This window comes from Emys orbicularis, chromosome 2 (assembly GCF_028017835.1).
Source record: "Emys orbicularis isolate rEmyOrb1 chromosome 2, rEmyOrb1.hap1, whole genome shotgun sequence".
NCBI classification, from domain to species: Eukaryota; Metazoa; Chordata; order Testudines; family Emydidae; genus Emys; species Emys orbicularis.
The window spans coordinates 252,674,192-252,690,447 of NC_088684.1; the positions used below are offsets into that span (position 1 = coordinate 252,674,192).

Here is a 16,256-nt window from a genome sequence, read left to right on the forward strand (position 1 = left end):
TTGGAAAGTGCCTAGCATGGTGTAGATGCTACTGAAATCTAAACAGCTAGCCTAAGGTGAAATTCACCCCTGTGAATTAAATGGGATTTAAGTGGGATATAAATGGTGCATAGGTTTTGTGTTGACGCTCTCAATTTCACTCCTAGTGAGCAGATACTTGCTTATAGCTTGGCTTTGTGACAGATATAAATGGCTGAAAGTGGCTGGGATTGAAACTGCTGATGTCAGATGCTCCTAGAATCTACTGATACATTAAGATGGACAATTTTATGTTTCACAGAAGGTTATATTCCTCCTTGCCCTCTCCTTCAGAGCTCTGCAAAGCTCTGCCCCTGTATATGTCTCAGCTCTTCTTCCCCCATACTTTTGCACTGGGTACATTTCCTTCTTCCTCTTTCAGAAGTAGGAAACCAGATGACATTTTGGTAGAATTTTGCACATTAATTGCTTTTATAATATCACCAAGAAGCTTCTTTCATTTATTTTCATTTGGAGATGCTGCCTGGATCATTTGATATTTGACCTGAAAGAGCAGTGATCTGTAGCCACTGTAGTCAGCTTTAGTCCCTGCTTGTCTGGTGAGTGAAGACCTGAATTGTGATTTGGTATGGTGGGGAAAGCATTTCTACTAGGCCCCAATCTACAAATTACTCTCAGCCTTTTTGTTCTTGGACTAACACAGGGATGGGCAAACTTTTTGGCCCGAGGGCCACATCTGGGAATAGAAATTGTATGGTGGACCACGAATGCTCACAAAATTGGGGTTGGGGTGAGGGCTCTGGGAGAGGGTCCGGGCTCGGGGTGGGGTTGGGATGGGATGGGGGGCAGGGGGAGGTGAGGGCTCCAGCTGGGGGTGCAGGCTCTGGGGTGGGGCTGCGGATGAGAAGTTTGGGGTGTAGGAGAGAGGTCCGGACTGGGACAAAGGGGTTTGGAGGGCGGGAGGGGGATCAGGGCTGGGGGAGGGGGTTGGGGCACGGTGGGGGTGAGGGCTCCAACTGGGGGTATGAGCTCTGGGTGGGGCTGGGGATGAGAGGTTTGGGGTGCAGGAGGCAGTGGCGTAGCCAGCTTCTAAGAGGAGGGGGAGCAAACATAAAAAAGGCGCCCCCCTTGGCTCCTCCTCTGGCCACGCCCTCCTCGGCTCCTCCTCCGGCCGCACTGCCCCTCCCCCCCCCATGGCTCCTCCGGCCCTGACGTGCCACCCCCGTGCCCCCCCCCACTCCTCCGGCTGCGGCTGCTGGCCGCCATGCTGTGCCCCCCCACTCCTCCGGCCGCGCCCGCCGCCCCCCCATGGCTGCCGGCCACGCTGTGGGCCGCCAGCCTGCACCCCCCTTCACTCCTCTGGCCGCGGCTGCCCGTCGCCAGCCTGCGCCCCTCCTCGCTCCTCCGGCCGCGCTGCGGGCCGCCAGCCTGTCCCCCCCCTCACTCCTCCGGCCGCCAGCCTGCGCCCCCCCTCGCTCCTCTGGCCACGGCTGCTGGCCGCACTGCGGCCCACATGCCGCACCCCCCCCCACTCCTCCGGCCGCGCCCCCCCCACTCCTCCCACCGCGCCCGCCGCCCCCCCATGGCTGCCGGCCGCGCTGCGGGCCGCCAGCCTGCGTCCCCCCTCGCTCCTCCGGCCGCTTTTGGAAAGGTGGGGGAAGCGTCTGCTTCCCCTGCACCCCACTAGCTACGCTACTGCCAGGAGGGTGCTCTGGGCTGGGATTGAGGGTTTGGAGGGTGGGGGGGATCAGGACTGGGGCAGGGTGTTGGGACACGGGGGGAGGCTCAGGGGTGCAGGCTCTGGGTGGTGCTTACCTCAAGCAGCTCCCGGAAGCAGTGGCATATCCCTTCTCTGGCTCCTACGCGGAGGCACAGCTAGGTGGCTCTGCACATTGCCCCGTCCGCAGGCACCACCCTTGCAGCTCCCATTGGCCGCAGTTCCCGGCAATGGGAGCTGCAGGGGCAGTGCTTGGGGTAGGAGCAGCGTGCAAACCAGAGCCCCCTGACTGCCCCTATACATAGAAGCCGGCGGGGGGCCATGCTGCTGCTTCCGGGAGCTGTGTGGAGCGGCTCCCAACCCTGCTCCCCGGCTGGAGCGCCAGCTCGAGCCCCAGACTCTGTTCCCCAGTGAGAGCTTGAGGGCTGGATTAAAACGGCTGGTGGGCCGGATTCGGCCCACGGGCCGTACTTTGGCCACCCCATGACTAACAGATAAATTATTAGTTTCATGGTCTAGTCCACCTGAACATCCGATTGATGAGAAAGCAAAGGGCAGCTGGACAGGATAGGACAGCAGGCATTTGGCATGGGAAGGTTTGAATGCAGCAAGAGGAAGGGAAGAAGACTGGGTGAAATTATGGAGAATCAAAGGGAAGGTGGTGGGGGTGTCAGATTAGAGAAAGTGAGGGAGGTAAGAATGAGTGGGAAGTGGCAAGGTTTGAGGGAGTATTCGCCTGGAGATTAGTGTAGGGGCAGCAGAGGTGTTCTGAGTAGAAGAAGCAAGGGAGAAACTGGCATATGGAGGGAAGGCAGAGCGAAGGGAGAGGAACTGGAAGGTGACATTGTCTACTTGGAAGGACCTGGGAGAGCCCAAGGAAGGAGGAGCTGAAGAAACCAAACAGGCTGGGAAAAAAGAGAGGCAGCTGAAGAGAGGAGCTTGTTAAATCAGAGGACTGAAGTTGAAACAGGATCACTGAACCCCCCTTGCTACAATTGTGGCCCCAACATTCCATTTTAGTGGTGTCAGGTATAAAGGGTTAAGCATAGCTGAGCAACACATAAAAATGCAGATGCATGCTTTTTTATGCTAAAAATGTTACTTTATCAAGCTGTAATGTTGAAGTTCTCTCTTTCTCTACGACAGGGCCCTCCTCACTGATTATGTGGCTTACCTAAGCACTAAGACAGAGAGCAGTGTTAAGAGGAAGCGATGAGCTAGTTGTTCAGCTCACCATATCCTGTGTTCAGAATAATTTTCATTTCTACTTATCTGTAAATGTTAATGGAATGTCCACAAATATTTGCCTGGTTTCTATGGTGAGAAAGAGTGAGTGAAATTCTGTGTCAAAACCAAACTACATCATACTGTATTTCTTAAAAGAGGATCCCTAGCAAGATAGGCATTATCTGTGGTTATTACTTATGTGCAAGTTGACATTTGATAAATAACAATCCTTTTGAGATTCACATCTTGAAATTCAAACTTGCACATTACAAACCCTGATATGACTCGGGCCCTTTTGTAGGTAGATGGTAAAGTTCAGTTTATCAGAACGCAGCCCAAGGCAAACAAGTTCCCCTCTCAGTATGAAGCAATCAGATATTTGTCAGAAATAAACTTGCATGCCTTTTTTTACAGTGTATAATTGTTTAAATTCCCAAATTATTAAGAACCAGATGCCCCCTCTCTCTAGGTAGCTAGATATACAGATAAACACATACGCACATACTCGTGTGTGTGTGCAGCACAGAGGGGAGCAAAGTTTCAGGGAAGTGGGCCAGGCGGTGGTCATGTGGAAGGAGCAGCTCCCATGCTGCATGCTTTCCCAGTCCTCTGTAAATAGCAGCGTCCCCTCTGAGTGTACAGTTCACATTGGCTCTCTGCTACAAATTGAGGTGTGTGGCCAGCAGGAAGGGAGCAGCTGCTGTATGTGGCATGCTTCCCTGGGAAAGGAACTGCAGTTCTGGGGTAAATTGTCACGGAGGTTAGTGCTGGTCTGACCAGCATTCAATCCTTTACCCTGCCCCAGAGCAGTTCACCGTCACACTGAGGGAGCCGATGGAATGGGAAACACCCAGTTCGGGGGTAACTTGTCTTTAAAAGTCCAGGAACTTAAAATAAAACAAAAAATCATATTTTGCCAAGAGGGCCCGGAAGTTGGAAATTCTAAATTAGAGACTGGTGGCAGCAAACACCTTTCTTCCATAAGGTCTAAACTCTTCGCCTCCTGAACCAGCCAGGTGGCCTTTGTGTGGTGGTGTCTGGACTTTTCCATGGCTGCTTGCATGACTGTGGAGTTTGGGGCAGCATGGAAGAATAACTCTGCTCCCTTTGTCAGGACAAAGTGCTGCTTTTTTGCTCTCACGTGTGCCACACAGTTCTTCCTGGTTTCAGTATGGCCTCATGGATTAGGAGTGCCACTCAGCTAGAGCCTGTAGGCGCTGGGCTATCCAGTAGCTTGTGTTGGAGTCCTGGACCTCTTCTGAGGGGATTTGGAACTCTTCTCAGGCCATGCGGTGATAAGAAGGAACAGGAAATGTGTCAGTCTGCACTGCCCCTTATGCCCTCAGCACGGAGCATGAGGAGAGCAGGGAACAGATGCAGACCAATGGACACTACTTGCTAGAATTCTCCAGTCTCAGACAGATAAAGCGCATGTGTATCAATAGTGGAATACAAATAAGGACCCAGCACCTGAAGAAGGAGGATAGGGCTCAAGTTTGAGCTCTTATTGATGAGGGCAGTTTAGTGGCAAGACCCTCATTACAAGCTGCAGTTGATGCTGCCAATACTGCTTAAAGATCCATGCCGACTGCTATAGTGATATGCCAGGAATCTAAGACCAGGTTCACACTAAAATTTAGGTCAACACAGCTATGTTGCTCAGGGGTGTGAAAAATCCACACCACCTTTTGAAGCCCAGCCTACCTGTTTGATGCTTCACCTGTCTATGAAGGTTGCTTTCCTCACTGCCATCACCTCGGATGAATTGGTAGGTGAACCTTCCTTGCACTATAGTTCATAAAGAGAAGGTTTTGCTACAGCTGCATCCAAAATTCACCCCCTAAAGTAGTATTGGAATTTCACATAAACCAGACTAGCCACTTAGCTGTGTTCTTCCCAAAGCCCCATGCTTCCAGCATAGAGAAGAGACTTCATTCCTGCCACATGAGATGAGCTTTGGCATCTTATTCTACAGAGAACAAAATAGATCAGTAAGTCACCTGGGCTGTTTCTTGCCAAAGCAGAACAAGCTGTTTCCCCCCAGAGGATCTCCAAGTGGATCTCTGGCTGTATCCTATCTGCTGGCACACCTTCCTCCCCCACATGGAGTATGGGCTCATTCTGCAAGAATACAGACAGCCTCAGTAGCAGCATTCCAAGAAGTACCTCTGCTTGATATTAGCAAGGCAGCAACAAGCTCCACCCCCACATTCACAAGGCATTGTGCCTTGGTCCAAGCCTCCTCCATTGATGTATTCTTTGGAATAGTGGTTTTTACAAGCAACCATACCACCTGCATCCTCACACCCTCCTCCTCTATAAGTGCTGCTTGTCAGTGACCCACAGCAGAATACACATAGGGATCGGCAATCGAAGAAGAAAGGAAACTTACATACCCTTTGTAACTGGAGTTCTTTGAGATGTGTGATCCCAATCTGTATTCCACTACCCCCCCTCCTTCCTCTCTGCTTCAGACCCTCTCTGATTCACAGTAAATGGGGGAACTGGAGAGGCGTGGGGCAGCCCCACCCCTTATACTCTCAGCACAGAGCAAAAGGAGAGCAAAGGTGCAGGTGTGGCCCAATGGACACTACTTGCTAGAATTCTCTGGTCTCATGCACATGGAGCACATGTGTACCCACAGTGGACTACAGATAGGGACCACACGTCTTGAAGAACGACAGTTATGAAGGATAAATAATTTCCCTTCATTTGGGGGGGGGGCACTTGGATCTCAAGTTCAGAATCTGCAAGATTTGGTCCTGTTTCTCCTACAGATCTTCAGTTCACACTGCTCCTCCCCTTCTGTTAGGCGACTGCCCCTACATCTGGAAAAAAAAGAATATGTGGAAATTCATGACCCTAGAAATTTCCGAATTTTTTAAAGTAATTTTTCCTATCCCATTGGTTTCTCCCCAAAGGCTGCAGGAGAATATATGTGCAGTCCAAACATTGAGAAATACATTAATATCATTAAACAAAATATTGAAAAAGGAACTCCACCTGATTCAGCATATTCCCTGGGCAGCCTTTATCAATGGTGTTCATAATGGCATCCTGACCTCAAATTAAAGTTCTCGTCCTTCATTGGAATGAACTTCTGAGGGAGAGTTACCTTCCCATGTACATATGTTAGAAAAGCATCCCTATTTGGTACCAACCAATCAGAGAAAATGAATGGGGTTATATTATACCTTCTTCTGTTGCTGTGCCAGTTTACATGGGCATGTATCTTGAAGTCAAAGTTGGCTCAGCTCAGCTTTAGTTTGCACAAAGTTATTGAACTGTTTCAAAAATAAATTTTATGAATAGAGATCAAAGCATGTAAAAGAACTTTTAGCAAATATGACACTTGTGTAAATATCCTTGAACTTCCCTCCTCTATCCATTCAACACCTCCAGACGCTGTCAGGGCATGTAATGATTGTAATAAATGTTGTATTTGCTTTTGTTTCAGCTGGTTCCGACCAGCAAATTCAGCTGATTACTTGCATTGTTATTTCTGCTTAGAGGACAATTATATTGTTGTTATTTAAAAAACCCACCTTTGTCATATGTTGCTGAGTACTGGTCTTTAAATTCAGCACTCACCATTTTAAATAACATGAATTTTAAATCTATTTCTATCTTTTACTTTGAAATTATTTCTTTTTCTGTATCTTTTTTAATTTCAGTTTCATGAGCCTAGAGAAACACTGCACTTTCCAACACGTATTTTTGTATCTCAAAATTAATGCAATAATTATGAGAACCCAGTTCCCTCTTTATAATATTGTCTGTAGTTTATAACTACAGCATACTACCAATACAGTATTGTCCTTCAGCTGAAGATCCTGTTTCTTTAGGGCTGGATTGTAACTGTACCGAGGCATAGGATAGGAACCAAGCAGGAACCCACGAAAAAAGCGCAGAAATTGGGCTTGTTTTTGGCTTAATTGGCTTGTGAGTTGCTTGTTGGTTAGTTTTTGGCTTGTTGCTTGTTTGGCTTGTAGCTTGTTGCTTCTTTTTTTTGATCGGCAAGGGGCAAACGGGCATGGGAGGGAGAGAGTCGGGGTGCACAGCGTGCCCCCCACAGTCCCAGACTACATGATCACATAGAGTGTTGGGGTTCTTAGGGATTGGCTTGTTTTGGCCTTGTTTTGAAATGGGATTAGCTTGATTTTTGGCTTATTGTGAAAGTCGGGGTGCTTATTTACTGTGTGAAAGTTGGCAACTGTGGAACCAAGCTGTGATTCTGAAATTGTGCCCCAGCCATGTGGTGACTCAGTCAGGGATGCTGACTGAGTGCAGGCATGCTGGAAGGTTCATAATTGAGCCTTAGTCTTTAATGTGTACAGTCAGAGCCACCTGTATCTAGGTCTATGGTGGGGAAACAAAGTAATAAATATTAACTGTCTGGTTTATCTTTGTGGGCCCAATTTGCATTACTCACGCAGCCCCTAGTACATCGCAATACCTATAAGACACAGTCCCTGGAGGACTGACTTCAGTAGAGATATGACAATTTACAATTTGTCTCCAGATCAGTAGATTTTAGGGAGCGATTTTAGGTCAGCAGAATATATTTAATCAGGTTGGAATTTGGTCAAGACACCACACTTAATATCCCTACTTCTGCAGAATATGCCATGGAAGCTTTAATGGCCATAAGTGAGTTGGGACTAGGTTTTTTGACTCATCTTTTTAAATGAGTGTACAGTGCCTTCTAATACCACGATTCAGAAGGAATAATCCCACCTATTGACTCCTCCACACCACTTCTGGCAGCACCTGGATTTTCCTTAGAGGACTGTCATCTAAGCAGTGATCAAACCTGACCATCCTTAGTGTGTGAGACCGTACAAGTTTAAGGCAATCTGGGTCACTGGGCAACCCCACACACTAGCTGATATTTCTGCAATTGAATATTTCTCCTAATATGTTCCTCTTTGTTTTACAGGTTGTCACTCTGTGGTACAGAGCTCCTGAAGTTTTGCTTCAATCCAGTTATGCAACACCAGTTGATCTCTGGAGTGTTGGCTGCATATTTGCAGAAATGTTCCGTCGGAAGTAAGAAATATTGTTTTATCATCAGTATTTTTAATGTGAAAATTGTGCAGAAATATACAGTACTATATATTGTAACACTGTATGCAGTAGAAGATTGGAAGCATGTTTTATTTTTATTTACAGTTGGAACTACAAAAGCCCATTATATATAAACTTAGGGTTGTGACTTCCATCTTGGATTCTTTTTTCCTGAGGAGTGAGTCTCCCACAGCCCTTTTTAAAACATTGATTTCTTTTACAAAAGCACATGTGAACACTGTAACAAGAACATAACACCTGAATCTAGATGGCTGAGATGTAGATAAATAGGGGCTGAAGGATCAGAGGCCTATATTGTGGGGTTCTGGAAATAATTTGTTTTGAGGAAGGAAGGACATAGCCTTCAATACGGTCGTCTTACTTCTGGAGTTTGCGCTTTTTGAGTTCCAGATGTTTGCTTGTAGTCATCTCTTGGCATACTTGAGATCTGGAAAGTCACTGTAATGTCAATTTCTAGAAACAGACTGAGGTAGGAGTTTTTGAAGAATAAACTGTTTTGACACTGTCTAGGGTAATGTAGGTAGTAAAACTTCAATGTGGTCAGAAATAAGACTTACTTTTGACTGATTCTGTTAGATTAACTATCAGTATTCTCTTGGCATATTATACTTACTTGATCTTCTTATCCCATGTAATGCATTTTGGATGAAAACCAGAAACTACTGCAAGAATTATATGGTTTATCATACAGTCTATTGGTGATGTGCCTACAGAAACCTCATACACCATTTTGGAACAGCTACTGTGAAATAAAATGATGTACCTTTTAAATAAATGAATACGAAAATCTAAAGGAAAATGGCTCACCTTTGAGCTTAAAAACAAATAGTCCGTTTTTTACAAATTACAAAGGTGTAGCCACAGTACAAGGGCCTCTAGAAACAAACCATGCGATAGCAATACTTCTTGACAAAGATGAATTTGCGATATATGAAGTTCAAAATGCTAGTTGAAGCCTTGCAAAAGGACTTTGGGATTTCACTGTTTATTAATGTTAACATATGGAAAAATATTTGTTCTTGGGCTTATTGCCTAGTCAAATGGTCAGAGTAGATTTACTACACTCCACCCTCTGGGTGTGACTCATAAATGAGATCAGAAAAGGAGAATGTGGATTTTAGGAGTTTCAGTTAAATCCTCCATTGCAAACTTTTAGATACTAAGTTTTATTCCATATAAGGTTCATAATGAAACTGACTTTTTCAAGATTTCACTTGCAGAATAAAAAAAAGTTTCATTTTTGCATTGACAATGAGCATAAAACATGATAAACAACCAAAGAGAGAACACTTTATGATTTGCTCAAAAAAACTTTTTTGATCTGGCCCTGTCTTGTATAAACCATGTAAAATTGCCTTGTACCCTATACATTGAATTTTCATTTTTTATAACACAGCATTCACTCTCCAAATCCAAAAATTTAACATGATCAATTGAATTAGGAACAATTGTGCAAATTCAAATATTGGCTTAAGGGTAAAAAATGCCAGATTTTTAGTAGAAATAAGATTTGATTTGAAGCAGAGTTTGATACAACCAGGCCTTCTGTTGTCCTTGCCAAAGACAGGGTCAGTTTGACATTCTCAGTCCTAAATCTGGGAGACGGTCAAAAACTGTGTATGTCAGGAATCTGCCAAGTGTATATGTGCTACATTGTTTAATTAGTAACATTATGACTTACAGATTAAGATATTTGAACATGCAGGAGCCCAACATATGCCATAAGCAAAATTTAAGGCTTCACTGTCATTAAACTGCAGTGAATAGCATTGAATATCTTCTTTATGGATTGTTGCATTGAGTTAATTTTGCAATAACCTTTGTATGATATATGTTGTCTTTTTAACATCCTTAATAAATTGCAAAAGAGAATCTATTCTACTGTGAACATGGTGGCAATAAACTGTAAAATTTTGCAAACTCCCATGGATTATTTCCAAAACATTCAATAAGTGAAGCAGCTACTTCTGCTGAAAAATAGCAGTGAACTTAGGTCACTACCCATCTGCTTTTCATCTGGCATTGAGGGGGTAAGAGTAGGAGAGTTGTTTTTGGTTTTTTAAGTTTACCTGTTGGTCCAGCATTCCAGCCATCCTTTTCTTTTTGCCAAATCACCAGAGACTTATTTTCCATTCCTTCCCCCATTCTCCTTTGCTTTCACTTGAAAATATTTTTAAACTTCTGTCATTTCTAACTGATGTTCTGATCTCTTTATGTCAGCTGAGATTCTGATAGCCTGCCTTACTCACGTTGAGTGGTGTCTCATTCCCAGAATAATTTCAAAAAAGTCAATGGAACTATTTGTGATATAAGATACTACTCAGTATGAGTAAGGCTATCCTACTTCACAAATTGTCCCATTGACTTCATTGGAACTGTTCTGGGAATAGGATACTAACCAGAAGCAAGGCTTTCAGAATCCGGCTCATAGTGCTTACAATGGCCCAAAGGCTGCAACAGACTGATTATGCTTGGATTAGCCAGAGTATAGGTCTCATTTCAGATTTGTGTGAATGAAATATAACTTTCTGCTGAATCAGCCTTAATCATAGATCAATAGTAGAGGTTTTCAGTGTTTTGCAAGGCACTTCCCCATTGGCTTGAGTTCAAGGATATACACAAAACTTTGTGCCAGGCCTGGCGCGGGTGATCTAAATTGCAAGTTATATGAGTAACAGCCTGTCATCAGTTAGAAAACTTTTTTTCATCATTCCAGCTGAAATTATACAAACTTTTGCTGTGGTTGCAGAAGTGAATATGTTTCTCTAAAGCCTGTTGTCAACAATAAAGCATCATGTAGCATAACACTAGCCACAAAGTACCATGCACCTTAATACCAGCTCATCTTTATCAATACAGTGCTTATTGCTACCCTAGAACAAGTGTTTCAGTGAAGGGTGAAGAAGGTGGTTGAAGAGTTTGTAGCCTAGCTGACCTGCACTCAGGGCAGACCCAGAGGGGAGGAGAGGACAGAGGTGTACCTGTAACACGCTTGGGGTGAAATCCTGACCCCATTGAACTCAATAGTAAAACTCACATTGACTTTAATGGGGCAGGATTTCACCCTTGGTCTTTATGCCATGACGTTTATTGGTAGTAGTTGTGTGCTGTACTGTGAGTCATTCTTCACTGAGCTCCCCTTACCACCACTTCTTATGTACACACATTATGGATTAACTCCTAGCCCCACTGAAGTCAAAGTGAGTTGTGCAGTTACTTCAGTGAGGCCAGGATTTCACCTGATGTGTGTTGGTAACAGAGGAGTGGGATGAGTGGAGCCCATGTTCCTTTTTTAATCTTTGATACATGTGTCAATAGTAACATCCCCAGTGTCCTTTTTTCCCATATGGTCTCATTTCTGACCCATGCTAGTTCTTTTGTCAGATGCATCCCTGTGCTTGAGAATATCTGGTCACTGATTCCTCCCCTATCTTGGTGGGCACTGCACTGTAGATGTGGAGCTGCTGGTGTATTTCAGTTTATTTACAGCCTTCCTGTATCTCTCTGCATAGTCAGCTCTTCCTCTCTTTGCAGATCTTAGCCTAAAACATATCTTTCTAGGCTCCCAATTCTACTTGGGCAGATTTCTGAAATGCCACCCTGAAGCAGAGAGAGAACAGGGCCATCAGATGCTTTTCAAAGCGGTAAATATCAGAAAAGGTAAAAGGAGTGGAGACAGCAAGAGTTGAAAGGATTAGAGAAAATAAGGAAAAGGGAGACATCTCTGATTGGATATTGAGGGGAGAGGATAAAAAAAACTAAGATGGTGCAGCACCCTAGGTAAAAATTAGCCATGCAAAGACATGTCTACGAATCCTGCTCATAACTATGGGTTTCCCTGTAAAGTGGCAGACTCCTTAAATGAGGTTTAAGAGAAAACTGGTATCTTTATCATGCAACCAGTTTCAAACACAAAGTTTGAAATCATATTATCTTGTGTTTTACAATGAAATTTAAACCAGCGTGTCTACTGGACCAAGAGCACAAAAACACATTTAGCAAGTATTCACTTATCTGTTTGGTCTCAGTTAGGTATTGGTGGCAGGAAAACTTAAAAACAACTCCGCAGCTCAATTTGCAACCTTTGAACCAAGGTATGATACAGTTTTGGCCTGAATCAGTTTTTGCCATTTTTGGAAATTATCTTGCTTTGTTACAAGAATGATTTAAGTGCAAGTGCCATAAAAGTTCACCACAGACCAGAGCAACTGTACTGGGAGAAGGTTTCATCCCTTGGAAAGATCCAGTCAGCATTCAGTATTTCTATACTCTGCACTTTTTCTCCTTTATTCCTCTGCCATTCATGTGCATATGGATGTGTGGGAGGCTGATGGTTTTTCCAAACCAGACCTAATGAAACAGGATTTTTCTTCCTCCCCAGACAAGTGGCCAGTCTATCAGAGAGATTTTTTTTCCAGAATTTCTACTGGACTCTTGGATTCATATAATCAAGACTGGATGAACCCAGGCCACTAATTTAACCCTTTGTTTTCCCAGTCTGACAGGATAACAGTGACAGCTTGATTGAAGCCCTACTAACAGACAAAGGAAAGGCAGAAGTGTGCACTGGTCCATGTTGACAAACAGTGTTTTCAGCTCAATCCTAAATCAGTGGCAAAACTCCCACTGACTCTGGATACAAGCCATATGCACTTTAATGAAGGGAAGGAAGGGTGGACAATCAGAGTAAGTCTGAGGATTATCAAGCAGAAAAAAAAAGAGGTAAGAGGTCTCAGGACAGTGACATTGTCATTCAGGGTAGACAGACCCTACATAAAATATACAGTGCTGCTGTTTAGCTCACATTTTCCTGCTAGGCTTTGCTGGCTGATATCTTCTCAAGTGTCTACAGTTGGGCTGATTGATAGCCGTTAGTCAAATCCAGTAACCGTATCAGCCTGTGGTTAGAGATAAGTGTTAAGTGTGTGCCTGGCCATTCAGTTGTGGTTTTCCTTCCAGCTTCCAATCATGCCAGACTTTCATTCAGAGGAATAGATGCTGTGGGTAAGGGAAACCGTTGATAAACCATAGAAACCAAAAACTGTCACTAACCATAACAAAAAACAAAACCTGGACAGGGTGGGGGCAGGGGACCACTAGAAGCTATGTGAGTGCAGAGTTGAACTGGATTGTTAAACACAAGTATAGTATTGTGGTGGCTAATGCAATGATGATTTTTCCAGTGAAAATAAGAAGGCTCAAATAAAATGCCAACCTGATGTCCTCATTGTCTAGTAAATAGAGTTTGGAGTAGATTTCCACTGGCAGTTCGGTGCCAAATTCCCAGAAATTAGGCACCTAATCACAAAGTTGATGTGTACCTTTTGTTTTAAATAGTTGATGGAACCCCTGATATTTGGAGGGGAGAGGGGAAAAGTCAAAGCGGGTAAATGACAAATCTTGGTCTTAAAAAAGAGGAAAGAAAGGAAGGATGGTCTTGGGATTCCCTTTTCCCCCAGATGTCCAATCCGCTGCTAAGAATTGCTATTTCTGTCATTTGAACCAGGTATGGCCAGCAGCAGTTCTCCCACTGGGTGCTTTAAATTGGGGGAACAGCCTTTGTGGTGAGTCAGAAAGAAGACGCGAGGGAGGGGAACCTGACTTGCCATGGGCAAGAAAAGGTCAATGACCATGGGATGGGGGACAGAAGAGGAAGAAGACCTAAGAAGCTGGTAGGCTGGCAGAGAGGACTGGAGACATCCTTCCCATTTTCAAAGAAAGGCAACAATCTAGGGTGGGATTGGGGACTCCTGAGGGATCAAGGCCAGGCAGCAGGCATTGATACTAGCCTTGAACAGTGCACCTGCCACCTGCTTGAACTTAGCTGACCTGGAAAATTTCCTATTGATCTTTAGGAAGCAGAAAAGAAATAGATCTAGTCTGACTTCAAAATAGTCTAACCTGACCTCCACTTTTAAAAAAAGTAATGGTCAGAGGAAAAAAATCATTCCAGCCTGTGACAGGGTGTATGGCTGCTGGCCAGAAGTCAGTGGAGAAGGAGTGAACCCTTTCCCTGTGAGCAAAGATGTCTGCCCTGGACTCAAATATTTGAAGGTAATTAGTACATTAACATTCTAATGGGGATGTGCTGTTGGGAGATGAGTCTGATACCAAGAGTCAGGGTCCCAGATTCTGATGTGCTTGATGCAGCTCGGGACAGGGGAAGGGCAAAGAAGGTTGTATGCCACATTGGTAGTCCCCTGTATTTTGGTGCTAGTCAGGAACAAGTTTAGTCCCAGCATAAATCACGGCAGCCTGAAGACTGCTCTAATTTACACCCAGCTGCAAATGGCTGTAAGAAAAGCAGCTGCAGTGCAGAGGTTCTCTGATCACACCCCTTTTTTTCAGTTGCAGGCCCCTAGGCTGAGAGGAGCAGTAGCAAGTTCTATGCCACCTAGGGATTCCCCTTATGAAAGGGATTTTCTGGTTGCTTTGCCAAGCAGTGAAAAGCTGCCAGATTGGGGTTCCGCAAACAGGCACATGAACTGCAGGAAGAAGGCTAGAACTGGGAGAATTATACATTGTACTGCACTGCTTCCCTCTCCGTAACTTGACGAAAAAGAGCCTCTTTATACATCTTTGGACTTCGGCTGAGGGAAGCCCTGTAGGATTTGTGTTTGATCCTTAATGGAACAAAACGTGTATATTTACTTTTTTGTTTTACAAGAAACTTCCACAGAATGTATTTAAACTCCAGATTGGTTGTCAGGATCCTTTCCTGCTTCACACAAACACCCTTGAAAGAAAAGAGAGAAAGACTTGATTTTAACTTTGGCTTACATTGTTAAGCTTCCAGGTGCTTTTCATAGTCAAGTATCTGGTCAGAGAATTTGATCTAGACAGGATTTATTGAATTTTCCAGAAAAAAATATAATAATTTCCTACCATTCATCAGCCATAAAAAATGTATGTTATAGCTCAGAAATATATAGAATAAATATGTCTCCTGTTTGCTTCTTTCCCTTGCAAGAGCTTTGCACTGGCAGCTCTCCGTGTGTGTTCACCAAAGCTCTTAGATGTTCTTTATATTTAAAAAATATCAGTAAATCTGCATCCAGAGAAGTGGAAAATGAAACAAATCCATAAAGGACCAGGGGATGGCAGGACTTTGACAGCATTTAAGGACAGTTGAGCAAAACATAACACATCTCTGAAACTTTTTACCACTCTGTAGCAAGTAAATATCTCTCTGAGCCAGAAGAGCTCAAAGTGCCTGGAGAAAGTAATGTGGAATTTGATGCTGTGTAGATATTTACGGCAATATCTTTTTCCACAGGCACTGCACTACTGTTTTGATCCAACTTCTCTCTGGAGTCTGGGACCTTTTCAACCACTGCGCTCATTCCAGTGGTAGGGCCAGTCTTGGGAGTCAATATACGTTTTACCTGATTAACAACTACAGTGTTTGGCCATTAGATATAAGCCCATGGAAGCAGTAAAAAAAGAAGTAAAAAATACTTGTTATTGTAGTAGGTAGAATATGATTCCCCATGCAGATCCTTTCAGTGTCCCAAATCATTAAAATCCATAAGAGGGGAGAAAATCTCATAAGGATCCCAGGCAGCGTTCCTCCCACATAGTCATGCTATGAACTATTTCATAGGATACTGTGCACCCAAACCTGGCAAATCCTTGGGAACCACAGGAGGCTGGGGCCATCCACATGTACACCCCTCACTCAACCACTGCTCCCCCCTCCTGGCCAGTCTTCTGCTCCGTCCCCTGCACAGACCATAGCTCTAATGTCCTTTGCAGGGTCCACAGGATAGTGCTGTGTATGTGCACGTACCCACATACACCCTCATACATATTTAATCCTCAGGGCATGATCCATGCATGAGACTCTTCCGCATGCATATAGCTTAGGGGGAGATGTTTATACCAGGCCAAAGGTATTACCTGCTCTAAGATAAATATTAGCAAGTTGTTAGAAACCCCATTGTTCAAATCACGTCAGACCATGTTAAGAACAGTTCCATTTTTAAGACAATTCAAAGTTATAGTCAAGCTTTTTAGGTGTCTAATGTCTGTTAAAAATACTACTGTAATGCCCGCAGGTACAGTAGGAACAATACTTCTAGTTGCAGTGTTTTCGGCTGTTTACGGTAGAACACTGCGGTAAGGGTGATAACTCATCCAGTGCTTTTACTATCACGTCTGTTTAGTAGTCAGCTTAGTCTAATAAAACATAATACTTGCAGCTGGCCTTCTGACCCGTTTAGAAAGAAAACTTGTTGAAATAATA

General features: G+C 44.2%; 1 protein-coding gene across 1 annotated transcript in view; it reads left to right on the plus strand.

The window, feature by feature from the left end:
- Positions 1-16,256, plus strand: part of CDK6 (cyclin dependent kinase 6) — a 173,827-nt gene that overhangs the window by 127,114 nt on the left and 30,457 nt on the right. Inside the window, exon 4 of the mRNA XM_065398990.1 lies at positions 7,863-7,972. Coding sequence (XP_065255062.1) covers positions 7,863-7,972 — 110 coding nt within the window. The remainder of the gene's footprint in view (positions 1-7,862; positions 7,973-16,256) is intronic.